The sequence below is a fragment of the Podarcis liolepis genome (genome assembly GCF_965112155.1).
Source record: "Podarcis liolepis genome assembly, chromosome: 12".
NCBI lineage: Eukaryota > Metazoa > Chordata > Lepidosauria > Squamata > Lacertidae > Podarcis > Podarcis liolepis.
Window position 1 is genome coordinate 512,405 of NC_139563.1, and position 24,169 is coordinate 536,573.

The following is a 24,169-nucleotide window of genomic DNA, read 5'->3' on the forward strand; positions in this document are numbered from 1 at the left end:
TCACATCTTATTAGGAGAGCAGGGCCTGGTGGGAGAATCACAGAACTGTAGGGTTGGAAGGGTCCCCCAAAGGTCATCCAGTCCAACCCCCTGCGGCGCATGAATGGCAACCGAAGCGTTCCTGACGGATGGGCATGGAAGCTGACTCTGCTGGGGTCACTGGGGGGCACCTTTCCCGGGGGGGGGGATTCTGCCTCTCTCTCTGATGGCCCCCGTGTCCCTTCCCTCCCTCCCCAGGTCCTGTCTCTGGGCGCTGACGTCCTCCCGGAGTACAAGCTGCAGGCGCCGCGCATCCACAAGTGGACTATCCTGCACTACAGCCCCTTCAAGGCGGTCTGGGACTGGCTGATCCTGCTGCTGGTCATCTACACGGCCATCTTCACGCCCTACTCGGCCGCCTTCCTGCTGCATGACCGGGAGGAGCAGGCGCGGCGCTTCTGCGGCTACTCCTGCAGCCCCCTCAACGTGGTCGACCTCATCGTGGACATCATGTTCATCATCGACATCCTCATCAACTTCCGCACCACCTACGTCAACTGCAATGAGGAGGTGGTCAGCCACCCGGCCAAGATCGCCATCCACTACTTCAAGGGCTGGTTCCTCATCGACATGGTGGCCGCCATCCCCTTCGACCTGCTCATCTTCGGCTCCGGCTCCGAGGAGGTAGAGTCGCAAAAAGCCCGGCGTTTCGGCGCCGCTCCTGTTTGCAAGGGCCCTTTGAGCTGCCGCCAGGTCGCGGAATGTCCCCAAACACTCTTCCTGCTCCCGGGGAAGGCGAGGGCAATAGAAAGTGGAGGGTTTGGTTTTTGTGAAAAGGATGGGCAGTGCCTTCGGGGGCTGCAGGACAGGCAGGAATTCAACAGATGCAGACTTTCCCTATTGTGTAGACATCCAACTGTCAGATCTCTGTCATGGAAAGGTCCTGGTCTCTTGTCTACATAGAAAGTTTGGAAGTGGGGGCTGCAGAGGGTGGGGGGCAGATGTCAGGTAGCCCCTCCAGGTAGCTGTGGATGGAGAAGGAGAGAAGGACAAGTCCCAGGCTCAGTCCCCAATGGCTTCAGGGTTCATGGCAGATGCAGTGTAAACTATGGAACTCTCTGCCACTGGAGACAGGGATGGCCACCAGTGTGGATGGCTTTAAAAAAGGATTGGACAAATTCATGGAGGAGGAGAGGGCCGTGAATGGCTACCAACCATCATGGCTGGAGGCCCCAATCCTTCTGAATCCTAGTTGCTGGAAACCACCGGAGGGAAGAGGGCTCTGGGGCTCAGATCCTGCTTGTGGGTTTCTGGCTGATGAGAACAGGGTGCTGGACCTGATGGGCAGTTGGCCGGATCCAGCAGGCTCTTCTCAGGTTCTTCTTATCCCCTGCCTAAACCCTGGAGGGGCATTGCTGGCGATCAGCGCAGGCGACCCTGAGCGGCCGGATGGGCTTAGTGGCAGGCTGCAGTTTTGAGACACGTCCTTCTTCTGTCCTGGGCGCCACTCGCACAGGGAACCGGCCTTTTGCGAGAGATGTCTGGCCACCAGGTTTGGCAACTAACATCTCCATCTGGCCGGCTGGCACTGCTGCCGTGGCCGTCAGCTGGCTTTTTGGGTCTCGTGGCACCAAACGCCTCTTTTGCTGCTGCGCTGCCCCGTGATCAGCTACTCCACGGGGCGTCTAGGCAGTCAGTTGTGGCGAATAAAAAGGGTCATTGTGCCGTTTGGCCATTAGGTTTCCTATCTCAGCTTCAAAGTGGGAGACCCAGGAGGCAGGGAAGTGGCAGCCACAGGAGCCTAAGGAAGGGGGGACTGGAGGGGGGTCTGTCCTTTTCACCCCCTGCCCTCTCAGCTCAACCCCCCCCCCCATCCCCCTCTGTGTGGGGAGTTCATGGCCTCCATCGGCCGGGACCGGGAGGGATTTTGCTTCGGATGCGAGGCTGCAATCTTGGCACCCCAAAGAACGTCTCTCGCCCCCCCCTCACGGTTCCTGCACATGCTCACAGGGCAGCGGGAGAGGCAGGAGCCGGTGAGGAAACTGGGTCTGGCCCCCAGGGAGGCCCCCGCATCCTGTGCGCCAGGTGCATGGGGGAGGGAGGTGGAGGAGAATTTGTGAGGCTCAGGTGTGCCAGCTGAGATGGCGGCTGCCTCAGAGGAGCAGCTGGGGAGGGGGCACCCGTCTGCAGAGATGGGGGAGGGTTTCTCTGGACCCAGCCAGAAGCGCACCTGGGGGATCAGCTCTTTCCGCTCCGGGGGGGGGGGGAGACTCAGGGCAGCCTGGACTGTGAGTCCTCTGAACGGGGCTGGATCACATTTGGACCCAGGGTGGGTCACCATACAGGATTCCCCGCAGAGCATCTTCTTGACCACAGACGGACTAGGTGGGCCATTAAAGGGTAAAGGTCAAGGGACCCCTGACCATTAGGTCCAGTCGCAGACGACTCTGGGGTTGCGGCACTCATCTCACTTTACTGGCCGAGGAAGCCAGCATACAGCCAGCATACTTCCGGGTCATGTGGCCATAATAATAATAATAATAATTTATTATTTATACCCCACCCATCAGGCTGAGTTTCCCCAGCCACTCTGGGCGGCTCCCAATCGAGTGTTAAAAACAATACAGCATTAAATATTATAAACTTCCCTAAACAGGGCTGCCTTCAGATGTCTTTTAAAAATAAGATAGCTGCTTTACATCTGAAGGGAGGGTGTTCCACAGGGCGGGCGCCACTACCGAGAAGGCCCTCTGCCTGGTTCCCTGTAACCTCACTTCTCGCAGTGAGGGAACCGCCAGAAGGCCCTCAGCGCTGGACCTCAGTGTCTGGGCTGAATGATGGGGGTGGAGACGCTCCTTCAGGGATACAGTGCAGGAAAACACCATTTACCTTCCTGCCAGAGCGGTACCTATTTATCTACTTGCACTTTGACGTGCTTTCAAACTGCTAGGTTGGCAGGAGCAGGGACCGAGCCACGGGAGCTCACCCCATTGCGGGGATTCGAACCACCGACCTTCTGATCAGCAAGCAAGCCCTAGGCTCTGTGGTTTAACCCACAGCGCCACCCGCATCCCTAGGTGGGCCATTGGAGTGGGCTAAATGGAGCCTCCATGGACAGAGTCAGTCTACCTGAGGATAGTTGCCACCAAGAGTGGGAGACGGCTGTTGCTCTCACATTCCGCTTGGGCTTCCCCTTCGCTGGCCCCTGGGGGGGGGGCAAGATGCTGGACTGGGGGGGGGGGCTTGGGCCTGATCCTGCTGCTGCTCTTCTGAGGTTCTTATGGGAGCTCATGACGCTGAAGGAGCAAGTGAAGAGGAAGAAATGGGCGGGTGGGAGACGGGAAGCCCCTTTTGCCCTGAGGTGTCCTACAGGAAGTTTGCAATCCAGTTTGCAAGATCCCTTGGGAATAACAAGAGGGATGGGGGCGGGAGTTATTTAACCTCGGTTTTCACACGTCTCAGCTGCCGAACGTTTTGGAAGCTGAATGCTGAAAAACCGGAAGTGAATGCTTCTGTTTTTGAACGTGCCTCGGAAGTCAAACAGACTTCCGGAACAGATTATGTTTGAAAACTGAGGTTCCGCTGTATATTGCTTTCTGGACCCCCAAGAAACCAGTATATGAAAGCAACCCAATTTGCAACAGAGTACAATACAGTGGTACCGCGGGTTAAGTACTTAATTTGTTCCGGAGGTCCGTTCTTAACCTGAAGCTGTTCTTAACCTGAAGCAGCACTTTAGCCAATGGGGCCTCCTGCTGCTGCCGCGCTGCCGGAGCACGATTTCTGTTCTCATCCTGAAGCAAAGTTCTTAACCCGAGGTACTATTTCTGGGTTAGTGGAGTCTGTAACCTGAAGCGTCTGTAACCTGAAGTGTCTGTAACCCGAGGTACCACTGTATTAAGGAATCAGCAAACCAAAATTTCTAAGGCAGTGGAATCAAAGCCCATGTGTGGGTTTTTTGCAAGGGAGGGGGTCCAAAGGGGCATTTTGCCCCACAGGATCTGAATCCTGCATTCGGTCAGGCAGAGAGCTTGATGCAGATCGTCCCCCTTGTGTCTCTTCTCACCCACATAACTGTCGGGTTGGAAGGGGCCCCCAAAGGCCATCTATTCCAACCCCCTGCAACGCAGGGATCACAGCGACATCGTTTGACGGTTCTGTGACACGTAACCCAATTTGGAGTGGCGGGGGGGGTTTGTTGTTGCTCCTGCCCTCACAGCCCCTCTCCCCCCCCCCGCAGACCACCACCCTGATTGGGCTGCTGAAGACGGCGCGCCTGCTGCGCCTGGTGCGAGTGGCGCGCAAGCTGGACCGCTACTCGGAGTACGGGGCGGCCGTCCTCTTCCTGCTGATGTGCACCTTTGCGCTGATTGCGCACTGGCTGGCCTGCATCTGGTACGCCATCGGCAACATGGAGGACAAGACCATCGGCTGGCTGCACTCGCTGGGCAGCCAGATCGGCAAGCCCTACAACGAGAGCACCCCCCACATGGGCCCCACCATCAAGGACAAGTACATCACCGCCCTCTACTTCACCTTCAGCAGCCTCACCAGCGTGGGCTTCGGGAACGTCTCCCCCAACACCAACCCCGAGAAGATCTTCTCCATCTGCGTCATGCTCATCGGATGTGAGTGTGGGGCGCGAGGGCCGTGGGGCAGGGAGGGGACAGGCGATGGAGGCCAGGCGGAGTTTGGCTCGGCCGTTCTCCACCCCCCAAGCACACTCAGGGCGTCCCGTCCCCCCACTCCGCCGCTAGATGGGCTCCCCGGCAGAGGACGCCCAGTCATTGGGATTGTCAAGTGGCAGAGAGTTCCAGGGGTTCCCTGCCATTCTGGGCCAGAAAGCACCTCTGCAAGCAGCCTCTGCTCAGACACACAAGGCTGGTGGACTGAGAGAAGCTCTTTGAGGGAGGAGATTGAAATTATTATTATTATTAATTGGACTTCTACACCACCCTATACCGGGAGGTCTCAGGGCAGGTCACAACAAGACCACAACATATAAAATCAACTCAAGAGCAAGAACCCAATAACACATACCCCCCCAAAAGTCACATTTTAAAAGGGTATGGGATGTCAATAAGATCAACCAAAGGCCTGGTTAAAAAGGACGGCTTTTGCCTGGCGCCTAAAGGTGTGTAATGAAGGCGCCAGGCGAACTTCCCTGGGGAGAGCATTCCACAGACAGGGAGCCACTGCAGAGAAGGCCCCGTTCTTGTGTTGCCCCCCTCCGGACCTGGTCCTTGAGGTATTGAGGGAGGGGCAGATGATGTTTCAGGAGAGGCAGAAGGCCTTGCTGGGCAGGTGTTTTCACCTTGCATGTGGGAAGAGTTGGGGTGGAGACAGACCCTCATGCAGCGCCCCCTCTTCCCCACAGCCCTGATGTACGCCAGCATCTTTGGGAACGTGTCGGCCATCATCCAGCGCCTCTACTCGGGAACGGCCCGCTACCACACCCAGATGCTCCGGGTGCGAGAGTTCATCCGCTTCCACCAGATCCCCAACCCGCTTCGCCAGCGCCTGGAGGAGTACTTCCAGCACGCCTGGTCCTACACCAACGGCATCGACATGAACGCGGTGAGTGGGCGCAGCGCCAGCTGGGGGCGGGGAGAGCATTGGGATCGTGAGAGCAGCCAAGTTTCCTTGCTCCCTATGACCTGCGCCCCCTTGAACGCTTCGGTCAGTGGAGTGGGCACGCTGTGAGTGCCACAAAACACCCGTTTTCCGCATTTGTATGCCTTCAGTTGTTTAGTGTGGCAGCGCCTGCCCTTGGGAACTCCCTGCCTCTTGACCCCAAGCAGGCGCCTTCCCTGTGTTCTTTTTGGCACTTGCAAAAAACATTCTTGCTTCCACAAACCTGTAGGGATGCTTAGAAAGGTGGTGAGAGTTTTAACCTGTCTTAGTATTTTAACTTTTTGTATGTTTTAAACTATGGTTGTCTGCTTTCTTGATTTTATTATCTTTTTTTGCAAACCACCTTGTGGGGGTTTTTATTTTATTTTTACAATCAAGAGGTGTATCAATTTTACTAAATAAGCAAAACAGTAAATATTTGGGGTGAGCACTTATTTATTTCTAAAAATGTTTGTACACCTCTGTGTCACTGAAATTATATCAAAGTGATTTCCAATGAATTTATTTTTTTTAACTATACAATAAAGAGTTATGAGCAGGCGTTGGTCAGCTGCTGGGGAATAATGCCTTCTTAACTGCCTGCATACGTCTGGCAGAATAGAATAAGTTTCAGCAGGAGTTTATAAATTGGCACAGAAGGTGCCTGCTGGATCTCCAGTGGCAGGGAGTCCCACAGGACTGAAGGCTCCATTTCAAATGAGCCTCACCGACTTGGGGAATGCCCAGCAATGCTCCTGTGGATGATCTCAGTGATATTAGAAGAGTCCAGGCAGTTCTTGAGGTTCCCTGGACCCAAGTTGGAACAGAACAGCGGATGTTTGGCCTGGCTGGGCCGGGCCTGGACATATGTGTGTTTGTCTTTTGCCTGGTACAGAGGTCCAATAGGCCCTATTTTTTTTGCCTCTGGACCCACCCACCACAGTCACACTGCTCCCGGACTGCTTCCCGCGAGCAAATGCGGACCTCAGCTGGCTAATGTCCCTCTCTCTCCACCACCGTCCTGGAGCCCAGGGCTGTTTTTGTGGAGAGGCTCCTTCCTCTGCTGATTCGAACCCGCCTCTCTCTCCCCCGCAGGTGCTGAAAGGATTCCCCGAGTGCCTGCAGGCGGACATCTGCCTGCACCTGAACCGCAGCCTCCTGCAGAACTGCCGCCCCTTCAAGGGAGCCACCAAGGGGTGCCTGCGGGCGCTGGCCATGAAGTTCAAGACCACCCACGCCCCCCCGGGAGACACGCTGGTCCACGCCGGAGACGTCCTCACCGCCCTCTACTTCATCTCCCGAGGCTCCATTGAGATCCTGCGGGGGGACGTGGTCGTGGCCATCCTAGGTGAGGAGGGGGCGCAGAGGGGGTCCTAGGGCAGATATGAATGTCACGCAGCAATCGGATGAAGGGAAACCGACTCCGCTTGGAATAAAAATTGTCCAGGCCAAAATATGGTCCCAAAGCTTTGCTTACGGAACTTTCTTCAAACAGGCACAGAAACAAAGGGTGCTACAAGCTACATGCTTCTCCAGGCATAGGCTCAACTTACAAATATAAGACTACTTCAAACACACCAGGAATTGCAGGTCTGTCTCACCCCTGGAGCTGCTTTCTCTTCAGGCGGGGTTGGACTAGATGACCCTTGGGGTCCCTTCCAGCTGTACAATTCTATTCAAGACTCATTTGCTTGCCTTTTTTCTGTGGTGGCTTTAGAACAAAGACAACTCCCTCAAAATGGAGATTTGTAACTGAATAACCCTCCCAGGTGATCTGAGGTTAAACACCTCCTGCAAGAGCTAGCAGAGATACATCAACAATTGATTATCAACTTGTTAGGCACCATGCAAGCTCCAATGGAAATTTCCATGTTCCCTTCAGCAATACACATACAGAGCTATTTCCCATTTCGATGTTCAATTAAACAGTTATACTTAACATGACAGGAGAGATTGGAAGGCTCAAGGAGCAGAAGACCCACGGAATTTTGCTGCGTTTTATCTGGCTTTAGTCAGAATGGCCCCACCTCAGGTTTCCAGCAGGATTTTTCAGGCTCTCGTTGAGTCAGAATGTGAGGGGCTCATAGAATCAGAGGGTAGGAAGGGACCCCCAAAGGTCATCTGGTCCACCCCCTGCAATGCAGGAATGAGAGCCAAGGAACCCCTGGCCTCCAGCTTGAAACCTCCAAGGAAGGAGAGTCTTCTGAGGTCGCCTGTTCCACTGTCAAACGACTCTCCCCATCCGAAAGACCTTTCCAATGAAGAATTCTTTGCAATTCTGTGATTTGGCAATTCTTTGGATCTCCAGGCAGGGCTCAGAGAGACGGCCGTCTCTGAATCCCTGGAGAGACATGGCTGCCGGTCAGTGCAGACCGCACTGAGAGAAACAGGCCAGCAGCTTCTGACTCCCCGGTGATGAGGATGGTGGTGGTGATGAGGATGATTTTATTATTTTATTTTTATTATTTATACCCCACCCATCTGGCTGGGTTTCCCCAGCCACTCTGGGCAGCTCCCAACAGAATTAATGATGATAATAAAAGCGAGAAAACATTGGACATTAAAAACTTCCCTAAATAGGGAAGTCCACTAAATACAGTGGACGCTCGGGTTGTGAACATGATCTGCGTGGGCAGCACATTCGCAATCCACAACCCACAGCGCCGCATCTGCGCATCTGCACACACGTGGGTCGCGATTCAGTGCTTCTGCTCATGCACAACCGCCAAAACCCAGAAGTAACCTATTCTGGTACTGCCGGGTTCGGCATGGTGCGCAACCTGAAATTGTGCAACCCAAAGCATCTGTAACCTGAGGTATGACTGCAGTTGTTTATTTCCTTGGCATCTGATGAGAGGGCATTGCACAGGGCGGGCGCCACCACTGAGAAGGCCCTCTGCCTGAAGAAAGGTTGCAATGATAGAAGTTTAAGGAAGGATGCCAGGCGTGGGGAAGGCGGACAGAGAGACTGTTTTCTCCCCCCTTGTAACACTCGAACTCCTGGGCATCCAAGGAAGATGAAAGCTGGAATATTCAGGACAGATCCTGCAGCCTCTTCTGATGCCCTTCTGCAAGGGGACGGGCACCTGAGCTTGCTTCCGTGAGAAGCCTTGGCAGAAGACTCTCCTGGCGGGTCTCTCTGCCTGGTTTCCTCCAGAGGAAGCCAGGCCTCCCGGTAACCTCTCCTTCCTCTGGCTCCTGCTTCCAAGATGGCCGGAGCCCAGGAGGAAGAAGCCGCCCTCAAATGAATCTGGGCCTCCTGTTCGCCCTGCAGAGACGAAATCCGGCTTAATGAGTCTCTGCTGTTCCTTCTGAGACGCAGCTGCCTCACCTGGGACCGAAGCAGAGCATCCCAGGATATTTATAGGCAGCTCTTCTCGGCTCCCTGAACCCGCGTTGCTCAAAGCTGCCCATTTCTCCCCACCTCGTTCCTGCCCCTCTGCGACCTGCCTGAGACTCAGCACCACCCAGAACTGCCTGCCGCCCTCAGCATCTAGGCTGCTACGAATAGCTTTGCTGGCAAGGAGGGAGGTCTCTGCTGCCTGGTGGAGATGGCCAGACACACGCCCCACTCCTCAGTCTGCTGTCACTTTGCAGAGGGTTGGACTGGATGACCCCTGGGGTCCCTTCCAACTGTACAGTCTGGTGATTTTGTGACTTGCTGGGCAAACTCCCTGACCCCAAACGGCTCCTTTCCTGCACGAGCCATGTGGTTGCCAGGGCACAGGAAGGCTGGGACTGTGGCGCCAGCCAGCACCAGCAGCATGAAAGCTTGCAGGGAGCAGGTGGTGGGCAGAGAAGAGGCCGAAACGCAGCTGCCCCAGAACTGTAGAGTTGGCAGGGACCCCCAGGGGGTTCTCCAGACCAACTCCCTCCAATGCTCAGTGACCCTCAGGGTCCCTTCCAGCCCCACAAGAAGCCTCTGCAATGCTGGAATCCCAAGCAAAGCTGCCACAACCAACGACCATCTGATCTCTGCTAAAAAACCTCCAATGGGTCATAAAATTATAGGAGGGGACCCTCAGGGGCCATCTATCCCAACCCCCTGCAATGCAGGAATCTCCGCTCAAGCACCCCCAACCTTAGGGGAACGTTTTCGCCTGCAGCCTAATGACTTATAATGAAGGCACCAGGCAAGCCTCCCTGGGGAGAGCATTCCACAAAGAGGGAGCCACTGCAGAGAAGGCCCCGTTCTCGTGTTGCCACCCTCCGGACTTCACACGGAGGAGACACATGAAGAAGTGCCTCAGAAGGTGATCTCAGGGTCTGGGTAGGTTCAGATGGAAAGAGGCGGTTCTTGAGGTATTGGGGTCCTGAGCCGTTTAAGGCTTTATACAGGGGTCAGCAAGGTTTATCTTGCCTGGGATGGATCATTCCCACGGTGATCCCATGGCACAATTTTTGGTGTCTGCACAGACACAATTTTCGGGGCCGCAGAAGCAAGTCACCGCGCTGCGCTAGTTTAGCGCAGCATGCAAGTGGGCAGCTCAGTTTGGGAGCAGCTTGTGGGCCGGTCAAACGACCTCCATAGGCCACTTTCGGCCCATGGGCCTTAGGTTGCTGACCCCTGCCTTTATAGGTCAAAACCGGCACTTTGAATTGGGCCTGGAAACAAATCGGTAGCCAGTGCAGTTGGACCAGGATCGGTGTAATATGCTCAGACCATCTTGCTCCACCAGCTGAAGTTTCCGAACCGTCTTCAGAGGCAGCCCTACGTAGAATGCATTGCAGTAATCTAACCTTGAGGATACCAGAGCATAGACAGCAGTGGTTAGGCTCTCCCTGTCCAGATAGGGGCACAGCTGGGCCACCAGCCAAAGCTGATGGAAGGCACTCGGGGCCACTGAGGAGCCACTGAAGCTGAGCCTGGGATCGTGGCCACAGAGGGAGAAGCGGGTGAAGGAGGGGAAGAGAGGGGTTTCTGGAGGAACAGCAGAGCCAGCTCTGGGTGCGAGAGGATGCTGAGGAGGGCAATCTCCTGTGTGGCCTTCTATGCGCCTCTCCCGGCTGCGCAAGGGCTCAGTTTGCCCCCTTCTCTCCCTCCCTCCCAGGGAAGAACGACATCTTTGGAGAGCCCCTCAACCTGTACGCCCGGCCCGGCAAGTCCAACGCAGACGTGCGCGCCCTGACCTACTGCGACCTGCACAAGATCCACCGCGAGGACCTCCTGGAGGTGCTGGACATGTACCCCGAGTTCTCTGACCACTTCTGGTCCAACCTGGAGATCACCTTCAACCTGCGGGACGTGAGTTGTCGCCCCCAGGAGACCCGAGGGGGGTGGGCTTCATTGGCCAGCCAGCTCAAGGCCAGGAAGGTGGGGGTCCTGGGAGACCCCCGGCACTCTTCTCACGGCCAACCCTTCTCTTCCAGACCAACATGATTCCGGGGTCGCCCAGCAGTGACGAGATGAACGGCGGCTTCAACCGCCTGCGGCGCCGCAAGCTCTCCTTCCGCCGCCGCACGGAGAAAGGTGAGGAGGTGGGGGTTCGATTGGATGACCTCAAGGGGTCTCCCAACACACGCTGTGCTCCCTTTCCCATGGGTGCTCCTGTAGCGGCTACTTCTGGGTCTCTCAGCTGGGAGGAGCTTTCTCCCCCTCCTCATTTAAACCCCACAACGACCCTTCGAGGTAGGCCAGGCTGAGAGGAGGTAGGTGGATCTGAACCCTGGCCTTCCCCAGGTCCTGGTGCCTAACACTCTAACCACTGCACTGCACTGCCACTCCCTGGATCTGGCCGGCCAATAACCTTTTCTCCTTCTCCGCACAGATGAGGAGATTCCGGGGGAAGGCAAAGCCCAGCCCAAAGTGCTGCACGTCGGCCAGAACTGCCAAGCTCCGGGGGCTCCCCGCGGACCCCCCAAATGGGACCCCTGCCTCAGCAGCTCCGTGGCGTCCAGCCCGCCCTCCAGTGACGAGGAGGAGACCCCCGTCCCCGTCTCCAGCGCCCCAGAGCTGTCGCCTTTCCACCCCACGGACCCCGCCGGCCAGCCCCCCTCCCCTGCAGCCACGGACCCCAAACGCAGCAACGTCTGCAACCCACTCTCAGGTAGGACAGGATCAGAGCCGTAGCCGCGTGATCTTGCACCCCTGGCAGAACCGTCCAGATTGTGCCCCCCAGCCACAGGCAAATTAGCTTTGCTTTCCGCCTCTCCTCCAACCCCCCCCCCCATTCAATTCACCCTCTATTAAAAACCTTTTCTTATGAGGCAATAAATCGATATTTATATTTATGGGCATATTTTTAGCTGATTTTGCACACGCACCCCATCGCCTGCACCCCTGGCGGGGGCCCACCTCACCACCCCCATCTACGGCCCTGGACAGGATGAGGCCAGGGGGGCAGGGGAAGTCCTGTTGCCGCAACCCCCAAATTAGCAGCCCAGAGGTTGCGATTCCTAACTGCCTTCTCCTCGTCTGAGATGATCAAAGCAAAGATGGCTTGTTTCCCTGGCAGAGTCCCCCCCCCCCCCAACTTCCTAATCCCAGGAACTCGTGAGACCAATGCAGCCCACATTTCCCAGGCAGTTTCCGTATGAGTTACTCTGAGTGTAAAGAGATGCTCCCTGAATCTCTCCCAGATCCCTGAGGAAGGTGCTGGTCTCTCACAGCTCTGATCCTAAATTCCCAGTAGCATTGATACAGGTATCCTAAAACCCTGAGATTGGCAATCCCACACACCTCATGGATTTTATTCGGTAGCAGAGGAAATTCAAAGTACCGTATTTTTCGCTCCATAAGACGCACCTAGTTTTTAGAGGAGGAAAAGAAGAAAAAAAATATTCTGAACGAAACAATGGATGTATGATTTTTGTGGTTCATGCTGTGGCCACAGACCTGTGATCTGATGGTGAATTTGGGCTGACCCAATGTAAAAATCGTGAGGATCCATGGGCTTTTACCGCCCCCCTCCCAGGCAGCCTCCTTTATCTCCCTCCCAATCGCTTGCCAATCAGCTGCTTCCTTTCAACACCCCCTTCCCTCTTGTTTGCCTTATTGTCTTTTCCTTAGCTGGAGCAGTTTTTTGCTCCTCCTTTTCTTCTAATTTCTCTCCTTATTGCTTCCTGTTCCCCCCCTTTGCAAGTTTCCTGTCTTTACCTCCCCCCTTCCAGACAGCCTCCTTTATCTCTAGCGTCCCTTATCTCTCTCCTGATCAGCGACTTTGTTTCAACACCCCCTTCCCTCTTTCTAAAAAAAAAAAAAAAAGCAGGATCTGCTTTTTGCCCCTGGGCAGTTTGGCTCCAGGGACCACGCATTTGCTGCATAAGATGCACAGACATTTCCCCTTACTTTTTAGGAAGAAAAAAGTGCATCTTATGGAGTGAAAAATACGGTATTGGTTTTGCAGAGCTAAAAATATACCACCCTTCACAGCATTTAAACTGGAAGTAAGGAACTAAGGCTGTGTAATCTTAGCCAGAGCTAGACATAGACATAAATAAAGCATGAAAAATATAATGTTTACTTACCTGAAAGTCTTGCACAGGATTCAGCAGAGAGCAATAATGAATACAAGGCAGGCAAAACTGCTTCTAAGTTACTAAAAATACATGGTTGAGATCAAAGATGGTGCCTGTGCTTGGGAGATCAGACCTTGCATCTGATCCCAGGCTACACGACAAGAAAGAGAGTTTTCTTCAGGTGGAAGTACAAAAGGTTAAGAGCCCTTGTCTTTTCCCTGCCTGTGCAAACAAAGGATGTCACTTCACTAAATGCCCTCTAGGAATTAAAGGACTCTCTGGGTCTTAACCCCTTCATGTGCCTGTTTAGCAAACATAATTGTCAATTATTTTTCCAGTATAAACCCAATTACACAAATTAGTTCCAAATTAATACAATTTTGTTAAGAGGCTTCCGGTGCACCGTTCTTGATGGATCTTTATGATCTAATATTACGGCATTTCATATTCTTATTTATTTCTATTACGTTCCATTTTCCAAAATTAGCACATGATTAACAGCTGCACTCTTAGTGATTTCGTGTTACTATATTATTTAACTTCCCAAAAAAGGTTTCAAGTGAGGAAACAAAGCTTTTTCCTTTTTGTCCTGCATGCGCCACATCCCAAAGTCAGTTGTGAGCCTCTCCTTACTCCCCCTGTTGTTGTATTCCAGCTCCTTCCCATAAGACTCAAGCATTTCCAAATTCCCTTCCACTGGCAAGTCAGCAAGTTCCAGAGATTTGCCGTTTCTTCCTCTGGCTGGGAAGGGAGGCGAAAGGCGACTCCGTTCCTCTTCCAACATCCCAAAGCCTTCATGCCACTTTCCGCAGCATTTTGCTTTTTAAACAACATCTCCATGATCTCTTTTTTGGGGTGGGGGTGGGGCAGGCATCCTTCTAAACAAAACAACCAGCCCCACCCCCACTTTACTCCTTTCAAGTCGCACACAGCTTTACATCTTCTTTTAAATATCTTTGCGACATCGTACATCAAACCATCCTCTCTTGTATATCATAAAATCCAATATTAGGAGAGGGTTGCCGAATCAAAAATGTAAAAACTTCCATAAAATGTAGCAGAGAGCCCCCCCCCCCAGCACAAGAATCTTCTCCCAATTTCAAACCTCCGTTTCATGCAGCGGATTTTTCGCAGTTATAACGTCCATCTCCTCCGTTGTGTGTGCCTATTCTTTTTTTAAAAAAAAATGATGTTTATTGAGAATTTAAAATTACAGAGAAAAAAAGGAAAAGGAAAAAAGATAGACAAAAAAAGAAATTAAACAATACAAGTCAATAAAAAGGAAAAAAAGGAAAAACAAAACACACAATACATCAAAACCAAGAACAAAAACAAACAAAAAAATTAAAAACAAATCCAATATTCCCAAATCTTTATCTTTCATTAACTTGTTTCATCACCCTCCTTAAAACTTATTTATACTTAATTCCTTTTAGCATTTCTACTAAAGCCAAATAGTTTCATTCCAACATTTTTTCTAACACTCATTAATTTTAGAATAATTCTCTAAATGAATTTCTAAACTTTCTTCCAATCTTCATCCACCGTCTCTTCTTCCTGGTCTCGGGTTTTGTCAGTCCTTTCTATCCCTTCCATCTAGTCCATCAACCTGGTGACCTTCTATCCGAGGCTCTTAAGTCTTTTCCATGTCCCTTCTGCAGGTCTTCTTCATGTTTATACCTGCACTTTACTTTGTCTTCTGCTGATCTTATTCTTAATTTCCTTCCTTTCTCACTGAGGGGTAGATCTCGGGGAGACTCCAACTTGACAATATCTTTATCCCTTCTCGACAGGTCAGCCCATTCTCCATAGTCAGCACTGAAATCCAAAAGATATTTGAAGGCATGTTTCAAAGTCCCTCCAAGGTTAAGGGCCCCCACAACTCCAAACTCCCCCTGGCCCAAAACCAGATCCCAAAAGTCAAAACATCCCTGCATAAGGGGATCCATCCAGCTTCCCATCTCCAAACCAAACAGTACTCCATCTCTCCAAATCTGACTTTCTCCCGGTTCAGTCATCAGAAACAACAACTTATGTTCCTGCAAGGCCGCGGCTCTCTCCATTTCTATTACTTGAGGTTCAGCAACAACCTCCTCCTTTGTCTTCTGCACAACTTGCCCTGTCAAAGCAAATTCCTGGGTTGGTTCCTGAGTGGTTTCTATATAGGTATTCACTGTTTGTCCAAAATTGCTAACTGCAACAGTCATCAAATCCATCTTCTCATGTAGCTGTTCCAGTAGAGCGCTTGTCTTGCAAAAAGCAAGCACTAAGGCTTCTTCTGGGCACATTCTTGTTCAAGGTCAATGTCTGGTTCCCACGATCTTTAATCTCTACAGCTGGAGAATTCCCCAGATCGACTCCAGCAACAGTTTCACAAGCTCCCTCTAGAGGAAACAATTTCTGTTTGTATCCGTCTTTTTAAAAGCAGATCCAGCAACAAAATTCCTTTCGTTTTTCAGATATTTTGTTCCTTTTAAGTGCAAAAGGAAACATTGGAATCAATATGTTTCTCTTTTTTAACTATCTGTCAAAAAACGTTTTATTCACAGTCAATGAACTTCCCCAAAGCGTCTGTCTCTGACACCCCGTTCCCAGGTTCAAGACGGTGGAAATTTATCTTTCTTTACTCTCTCTCCTGCAGGTTTAAACAGTCTAAGTTCCCACCCACCCCTCTTCTCCTGCTTCCAAGGGGGGTTTGGTAGTTTTAACTGATGGAAATTTAGTCCTTTACAAATGACTTTCCAGACTTTAGCTTGCAATGTCTTTGCTTCAATCTATTTACAAAAGCGGAAGGCGGACTTCCTGTTTAGACCTTCCTGCTTCGTTGCCAAATTAAGATGTTTCATAGTCCAATTTTTCGTTCTACTCACGGGTAGTTGTTTAAAGTCCAATTGTCCACAGGAAAAAGCCAGCACTCTCCGGCAACAGCAATGTGGCTTCACTCCATGAAAAGAGCAGTCAATTCGAAGCACCGCACCGCTCACCCCACGTCGCTCCAGATCCCCGAAACCGGGTTTCCCCACGAGTAGGGGAGGTGCAAAAGGTGCAAGCCGAATCCCACATCCACAGGCTTCTCCCGCCTGTGGTTTTTGGTGGGTCTCCGCCTCGCCGTGGCGGTCCAGACCCTAATTCCCACGAAGCAGATTCCTCCCGATCAGAGGAAATCTGCCATTGCCGGAGGCCCTAACCCGGAAGTCCCCGTTGTGTGTGCCTATTCTTAATGCCAATTCAAACCTGATTATAAGGAGAGCTTCTGCATCCAATGGCAATTGGGGGGGTTTGCATCAGGCGAAGTGTGTGGCTTCCACCGCCTCTGCCTACCCCACCCCCCCGCTGACCTGTGATTTAACTGAGGGGTTCATAGGGGGTGGCTGAACCCCTTCCACCCTCTTTTCCTCAACCTGTGTCTTTCTCTGATGTTGAGGGAGTCGTCGCCGTGAGGCAGGACAGGAACCGGAAGCCAGCAAACACAGTTGCCATTTTGACTGCAGAGTTTTCCACACTTGGGTGCTCAAAGTAGGAAAGTTCATTCAGAATAAAATACAGTGGACGCTCGGGTTGCGAACGTGATCCGTACGGGAAGCACGTTCTCAACCCGCAGTGCTGCGTATACGCATGCGCGGGTTGCGATTCGACGCTTCTGCGCAAGGGCCAAAACCCAGAAGTAATCAGTTCCAGTACTTCCGGGTTCGGCACGGTGTGCAAACTGAAATCGCACAACCCGAAGCGTCTGTAACCTGAGATATGACTGTACAGAGGAAAAGCAGGAAGAAGGTCGAAGCAGAACACAAAATAATACCAGAGCACCCCAACTCTAAAACCAAACTGTAAAATTTCTAGCTGGAGATATTAGTTGCCAAGCCTGGTGACCAGACATCTCCACTTCCTTGCAAACGGCCGGTTGCCTGGCTAGTTTCGGACGCTGTGGGTGGCCCCCCGCCAGGGATTCTTCCGATGACTCTTTGGGGTCCCTTCCAGCCCCCCACTCTCTGCCTTCTCTCCCCCCTCCTCCTCTCCGCAGGGGCCTTTTCAGGCGTGTCCAATATCTTCAGCTTCTGGGGGGAGAGCCGTGAGCACCCGTACCAAGAGCTGCCCCGCTGCCCCGCCCCTGCCCACACCGCCCTCAACATCCCACTGGGCAGCAGCGCCCCCCTCGGCCGGAGGCAGCGCTGCGAGCTGGAGGCTCGCCTGGACCTGCTCCAGAAGCAGCTCAACAGGTATTGGAGGGGGGGCGGGGGGAGCTCCCATCAGGGCTCCCTCGGGAGGGGGGCAGAGATTTCCCCCCAGGCACTCTGGGCGGCTCCCAACAAATTTAAAACAGAAGAAAACATCAAACATTAAAAGCTTCCCTAACAGGGCTGCCTTCAGATGTCTTCTAAAAGTCATATAGTCATTAATCTCCTTGACATCTGGTGGGAGTGAGTTGCACAGGGCGGGCACCACTACCAAGAAGGCCCTCTGCCTGGTTCCCTGTAACCTCACTTCTCATAATGAGGGAACTGCCAGAAGGCCCTCGGTGCTGGACCTCAGTGTCAGGGCAGAACGATGGGGGTGGAGACGCTCCTTCAGGTCTACTGGACCAAGGCCATTTAGGGCTTTCAAGTTCAGCACCAACACTTTGAATTGTGCTCAGAAACTTCTTGGGAGCCAATGTAGGTCTTTCAGGACTGGTGTTATGTGGCGTCCGCGGCCACTCCCAGTCACCAGAACCCGGTGTGCCTTAAAAATAGGAGAGCAAAGAGCCCGAAGACAGAGGGCACGTAGCAGCACCCATAAAGGAGGTGATGATGATGACGAATGAGGAAGTGGGAGAGATTGGGGAGGTGGAGATTCACTCGGGACAACGCCATTATCCAAGAGGCTGGGTTCTATAGCCTCTGTGCGTAAAGAGTGAAATAAAAAAGGATGGTAAGAAACTTTTCCTTGTCTTTATACTTTCCTGGGCAACCAGCTGGGAGCCTCTGACAGCACCCTGACAGCTGTGGTTCCAGCACTGCAAAGGGGTTAGACTAGATGTCCCTTGGGGGCCCCTTCCAACTCTACAGTTCTGTGTTTCTCTTCTCCCTCCAGGCTGGAGAGCCGCCTCACCGCGGACGTGTCGGCCATCCTGCAGCTTCTCCAGCGCCAGGCCGTGCTGGTGCCTCCTGCCTACAGCGCCGTCTCCTCTCCGCTGCCTCCAGTGGCCCCGGGCCCCGGGCCGGCCCCAGGGGAGCCCCCCCTGCCCATCAGCCCTACCCGGCCTCAGGCGCTCCACACCCCAGCTCAGGTGAGGGGAGGGAGGCAGCCAGGCAAGCAAAAGACTGGCATTTGCAGCCTGACCAGCTCCAGGGATTTGGCCAAGGCTGGAGCAAGCAGAGGCATGTCTGCCTCCCACGCTGGTCAGAGAGGAGGGGAAATGATGTCACACAAAGCCCTCTCTACCAGTTGCCTTTCTATGGTCTCAGGCTCTGCCTAAGCAATACAGCCCAAATGACTCAGCTACATTAGTCAAAAAACAGCATTTTTAATGCATTATAGACATGCAACACCAGATGGCGCTGTAGAGCACAAAACTTTTCTATGCAATTTCACATAGCGGGGGGTTTTTTTTCTTTTGTTATAACTGTAGCCTTATTAGACTTTACCGATTGATGGACTCTGCGTTGCTCCCGGACGGGAGGAAGGAAGTCAAATGACACCGAGGGTTGGTTCAGAGAAAGAGTTTTTTATTTCTGCTCTCCGGAGCAGCAGAAAAGCACTTGTGTGGTCAGTCCACAGCAAGTCCAAAGAAATGACAAGTTTCATGCAGTATATATACCCTCCAGGCACTCTCTCCCTCCTTCCAACTACGTCAGCTTATACACGCAGGTTGACATCACAATAATAATAATAATAATAATAAATTTTATTTATATCCCGCCCTCCCCAGCCGAAGCCGGGCTCAGGGCGGCTAACAACAATAAAACAGTATAAAAGTATAACATAAACAACACTCTAAAATCATTCATTGTAAAATAATTAATCACAGATGTTCCTGCTCCGGTATTTTTAACCATAAAAGGGTGTCCTTCCCGTATTCTTGACCATAAAAGTGTATTTCTGTTCCTATGCTCTTATCTTGGAGCAAGAGGTCACCAACTCCAAGAACACACTCTGGTGCTGTTCCCGGACTAGGTCTGTGCGTCAGAGTGTGGTAAGGTAAGACTCAGACATGTCATCCCTACTCCACTGGAACAGCCAAGGTCATCCTTTGCCGTGACTGATAAAGGAGAGAGCTTTGTTTATACAGCTGTGTTCTTGTTATGCATTTGCTCAACAGCTCGAGTTAATGCATTTTAGAAATGCTCTCTTGGAGAAAGAAGAAAAGGGGGGGTTGAGTCAGTTTCAAACTGACTGCACAGAACCCTATTCCTTCATAACAATTGGTTATTTATAGCGGGGGTTTTCCTGTGTGTAGATCCACCCTTAGCCGCTTCTCGTGGGAACTAGCAAGAATATGCATTTGTTAGGTTAGGCTGCTAATCTCCCACAGGGGAACAAGATGCTGGACTAGGCAGGATCCTGGTTGGATCCAGCAGGCTCTCCTGACATTCTGAAGTGGATTCCCCACTTCCCAGGAATTTGCAGTGCAGCTCTTGGCTCTGAAAAGACACCAAAATGTGTTGCGGGGGGGGGGGTTTAGGATAAACTATGGTTAGAAATAAGTGAATGGAGATAAAAATGGAATTAAGGGCAGGACGATCACATCTTACATGGGACTTTGGTTCCAGGGGTCTCGTGTGTGTGCCCCCAACCCCTTGGAGCCCCCCTGACAGCTATTGGGTGAGGAAGAGAGAGGATCCTCGTACCCCTAGGGGTCCCTCCTTCTCCTCCTGGACTGACTCTGTCTCCTCTTTTTCTCTCCCCCCCTTCAGGTTTCCCATTTCCCGGGACCCTGCATGGACTCAGCCCAGCCCCGGGACGTGGTGCTGCTGGTGGACCCGCTGCCCCCAGCCCCCCCTCGGCGCCTTTCGCTCCCAGGGCAGCTGCCTGCCCCCCCTCGGCCGCCGGCCCCTCCAGACCTCTCCGCGGACTTGCACAGACACTGCTCGGACCCTGGCAGTTAATGGACTTTGCAGAGGCGGCCCCAGCGGAGGGCCTTTTTGGGAGTTGGAAGCGGCCCCCCACCTGTCGCGGTCGGAGAGGGGGGCGCACCATGAGCCTCAAGGATGGTGGTGATTGGCTGCCCAGGGGGCGTGGCCAGAGGAGGGGCAGCCCCCCCACCCACTGTGATGTTAGCTGGCCTAACAGGGGTGGGCCAGTCACCGTGGTGACCACCAGGCGATTGGCTGGTGCGGATGGCGGCGAGCGGACTAGTTGCTTGCAGGAGTAGCGGTTGTAATAATGACTCATAACAACTATTATTAATAATACCGATAAGGGTTAGAATCCCCTCCCCTGTGATCCCCAAACATATCAGACCAGCAGGACATGCAGAGCCACCCGTGGGTCCAAGGAGGGGCCGGGGGGGAGGGAGGAAGCTGGGGGGCTCCCAAGGGGTCCAGGGAGAAGGCGGGGCTGCATTGGGGTGCCAGGAGAGGGAGGCTCCCCCTGTTTGGCCCTGGTGGGTCCTTCTGGGGTCTCTCCTAGCTTAGAAGCACAGAACGGTAGAGTCAGGAGGGATCCCCCAGGGTCTAATAATAATAATAATAATAATAATAATAATAATAATAATAATAATAAATTATTTATATCCATCCCTCCCCAGCCGAGGCCGGGCTCAGAGCGGCTAACAACAGTAAAATAATACGGCATTCTAAAATCAATTCATTATAAAATCAGTTCAAATCAAATTAATGGCAACCATTGGGCTAGAGTTCTGTGAGAATTGCCAGAGTTGGTGGTCAGACTGTGCCTTGGCCAAAGGCCAGGTGGAAGAGCTCCATCTTGCAAGCCCTGCGGAAAGATGTCAAGTCCCGCAGGGCCCTGGTCTCTTGGAACAGAGCGTTCCACCAGATGGGGGCCACAGCAGAAAAAGCCCTGGCTCTGGTTGAGGCCAGTCTAACCTCCCTGTGGCCTGGGATCTGCAAGATGTTTTTGTTTGAAGACCTTAAGGTCCTCTGTGGGGCATACCAGGAGTGGCAGTACGAGGGTCCTAGACAGCATAGGGCTTTGAAGGTGAAAACCAGCACCTTGAACCTGATCCTGTACTCCACCGGGAGCCAGTGCAGCTGGTAGAGCACCGGATGAATGTGATCCCGCACCGAAGACCCCGTAAGGAGTCTCGCCACGGCGTTCTGCACCCGCTGGAGTTTCTGGGTCAGTCTCAAGGGCAGCCCCACGTAGAGCGAGTTACAATAATCCTGTCTGGAGGTGACCGTCACGTGGATCACAGTGGCCAGGTCAGGGCGAGAAATGTAAGGAGCCAACTGCTAGTCCAACCCCTTGCAATAATAGGGAGGGGGTCTGCCCCACTCCCAGCCCCCATCTGCCTCTGTGGGTGCCCACTCATAGCCATTGACCCTTGGTGGGGGGGACACCTAGAGCCAGCCCTCTGGAGTCAGGGTTGGGGGGCCCCATGAAGCCCCACTTCAGATGCCAGCCCTTCCCATTGACCCCAGTCTCACCAGTCATCCTAGTGGGTCCATCTTCCGTGGGGGGCGATGGGGAGGAGGGCCACAGCAGGCAGGTTTTGAGCTGTGGACTCTCACCAGCCCCTCTCCCAGTGCAGTGTGGGGCTGCAGGGGGGGCCCACAACTAGGAAGGAGATGAGGTGGGGGGCAGGAAAGAGGGAGAGGCTGGGGGAGGACCTGGAAGAGAAAATGACCCCCCCCTACCTGACAGGAGTCAAAGGAAAGTGAGTAGTCCTCCCCCCATAGGCTCCCCACCAGAGGTGAGATCCCCACAGGAGAAGCTTAAGCTGTGGGGCAGCCCCTCTCTAAAGGCAAGTGGGGGCTTGTGCACAGTTCCCAGGTTTGGTTGTCTGAAAGGGCTTCTCCCCCCCCCCCGCCCCCCCGGCTGATTTCCTCTCCCTCCCCCTGTGGGAAAACTTCCTGATCTTCCTGTCCTTTCATTTCACTGCATATAGGGAGCAGGGCTGCATCTCATCTGAGTGACCCCTACTTTTCTCTCTGCCCCCCCATAAGATCCACAGCCCCCAGAAATAGGAGTTGGGGCAAGGAGGTTGTGCTGGCTGCATCTCCGAGGGGGAAGCATTGGTTAAACTCTTCCCCACAAACAAGACACTTTCTTCCAAAGTGGGGGCAAAGGCGTTTCTTTTTCCATCAGTGGGGGGCCCATTTCCTTGAACGCCCCGGGTGCTCCCAAGGGCCTTGCGCCCTCCTGCCCTCCTGGACCCTCCTGTCTACATGCACGTGACACCCCCATCTCCCCCCGCCCACCTGCATGCTGTACTCAGCATTAGGAACCGATGCCCAATAAACTTCGAGTTGGATGCCTGCCCTGCCACGCTTTCTGTGTGTTTGATCCACCTGCACAGGGAGGGGGGCGGGGGGGGGCTTGGGATTTGGCAGCCCCATAGAGGAGGCAGCCCTTGCGTTCTGAAAATGGCACTGGGATTTGGGGGGGGGGGAGACCAGCCATGCAATGCAAACTCCGAGTGGTTCCTTTGAGACCAGGTTTGTTTCATGCTAAGCAGGAATGCAAGGGACGCGGGTGGCGCTGTGGGTTAAAACACAGAGCCTAGGACTTGCCGATCAGAAGGTCGGCGGTTTGAATCCCCGTGATGGGGTGAGCTCCCGTTGCTCAGTCCCTGCTCCTGCCAACTTGGGTCCATTGTTGTTCAACATCTTTATAAATGATTTGGATGAAGGAATTGAGGAGATGCTCATCAAATTTGCCCCCCAAAAAGGGTGAATGCTTTTCTCTGCTGCATCAACAGAGGTCCTGTGTCCGGGTCAAGCGAGGTCATAGTCCGTCCTCCCTCTTCTGCCCTGGTCAGACCACGCCTGGAGTCCTGGGTCCAGTTCTGGGCTCAGAATTGAAGAAGGATGTTGACAAGCTGGAAGGTGGGTGAGGGAGGGCGACCAAGATGATGAAGGGTCTGGAAACTAAGCCTGGTGAGGAACGGTTGAAGGAGCTGGGTATGTTTAGTTTGGAAAAGAGGAGACCGAGGGGAGACAGGAGAGCCACCTTCCCATATCTCAAGGGCTGCCACATGGCAGATGGAGCCAGCTTGTTTTCTGCTCCAGAGGGCAGGACTCGAACCCATGGCCTCAAGTTACAAGAAAGGAGATTCCGACTCAACGCCAGTAAGAAGGGTCTCCCTTGGCAGGGGGTGGACCCTCCTTCCTCGAGGGTTGGTTTTTAAGCAGAGGTTGGATTCCTTTCACGCAGATTCCTGCTTTCCCGGGAGTTGGGACAGCAATAAGTAACCACACAAACCCCTGTGTTGCAATGAGAACGCCAGCAACGTCCAGGCAACACAATGACTGTGTACATACGCAATAGAGAATCTTGATAGAATTCCTTCCAACCAGTAAATTCCTTCAAACGGGGGTGGGGGGGTTGGGCTAGATGATCCTTGGGGTCCCTTCCAGCTCTACAATTCCACTCCCACAAGAAGCCCCCTCAGAAGGCTTTGCCTGAAGGGGCCAAGGGCTTTGCGGCCAAAGTGCGTCACTTGTCACTTATTTGAGTGATGGGTTGCATTTATATCTCGCTTTTCCTCCAAGCAGCATACCTAGCTTTCCTCCTCCCCATCTTATCCCACAACCACCCCATGAAATAGGTCAGGATGAGGCCTTACTGGGCCCCAAGGCCACCCACTGATCTTCATGGCTGAGCGGGAGGATTTGAACCTCCCAGGTCCTGGCCTGACTCTCTAACCACTACACCCCATAAAATAGCATTTGCCCTTTGGGTGACCATTCGCTCGGTTTGGAGAGGTCCCCACAGACCCTCTTAGTTTTGCACCCCACCCTGAATAGTTTGGCATTGTCAGGAAACCCCCGCCTTAAAAGGGGGTCCCCATATCAGGGGTGAATCTACTCTGAAATAAATGGAGCTTCAGCTTCAGGGCTCCAGAAGCAACTTGAGTCCACGTTTCTTAACAATTTGGGGTCAGGAAGATCCAGTTGGAGTCACACAACTCAATTGAGAGTTTGAGAGTCAGTTCAAGCTTCAGGGGCCCCCTACCTAT

At 53.1% G+C, this 24,169-nt stretch overlaps 1 protein-coding gene across 1 annotated transcript in view; it reads left to right on the forward strand.

The window, feature by feature from the left end:
- KCNH2 (potassium voltage-gated channel subfamily H member 2) overlaps window positions 1-22,469 on the forward strand; it is an 82,563-nt gene extending 60,094 nt beyond the window's left edge. The window contains exons 6-15 of the mRNA XM_083466659.1: window positions 238-663; window positions 4,220-4,607; window positions 5,357-5,556; window positions 6,688-6,940; window positions 10,644-10,837; window positions 10,963-11,062; window positions 11,361-11,639; window positions 17,072-17,267; window positions 18,121-18,316; window positions 19,944-22,469. Of these exons, the coding sequence (XP_083322785.1) occupies window positions 238-663; window positions 4,220-4,607; window positions 5,357-5,556; window positions 6,688-6,940; window positions 10,644-10,837; window positions 10,963-11,062; window positions 11,361-11,639; window positions 17,072-17,267; window positions 18,121-18,316; window positions 19,944-20,135 (2,424 nt within the window). The 3' untranslated portion in view covers window positions 20,136-22,469. The remainder of the gene's footprint in view (window positions 1-237; window positions 664-4,219; window positions 4,608-5,356; window positions 5,557-6,687; window positions 6,941-10,643; window positions 10,838-10,962; window positions 11,063-11,360; window positions 11,640-17,071; window positions 17,268-18,120; window positions 18,317-19,943) is intronic.
- The last annotated feature ends 1,700 nt before the right edge of the window (window positions 22,470-24,169 follow it).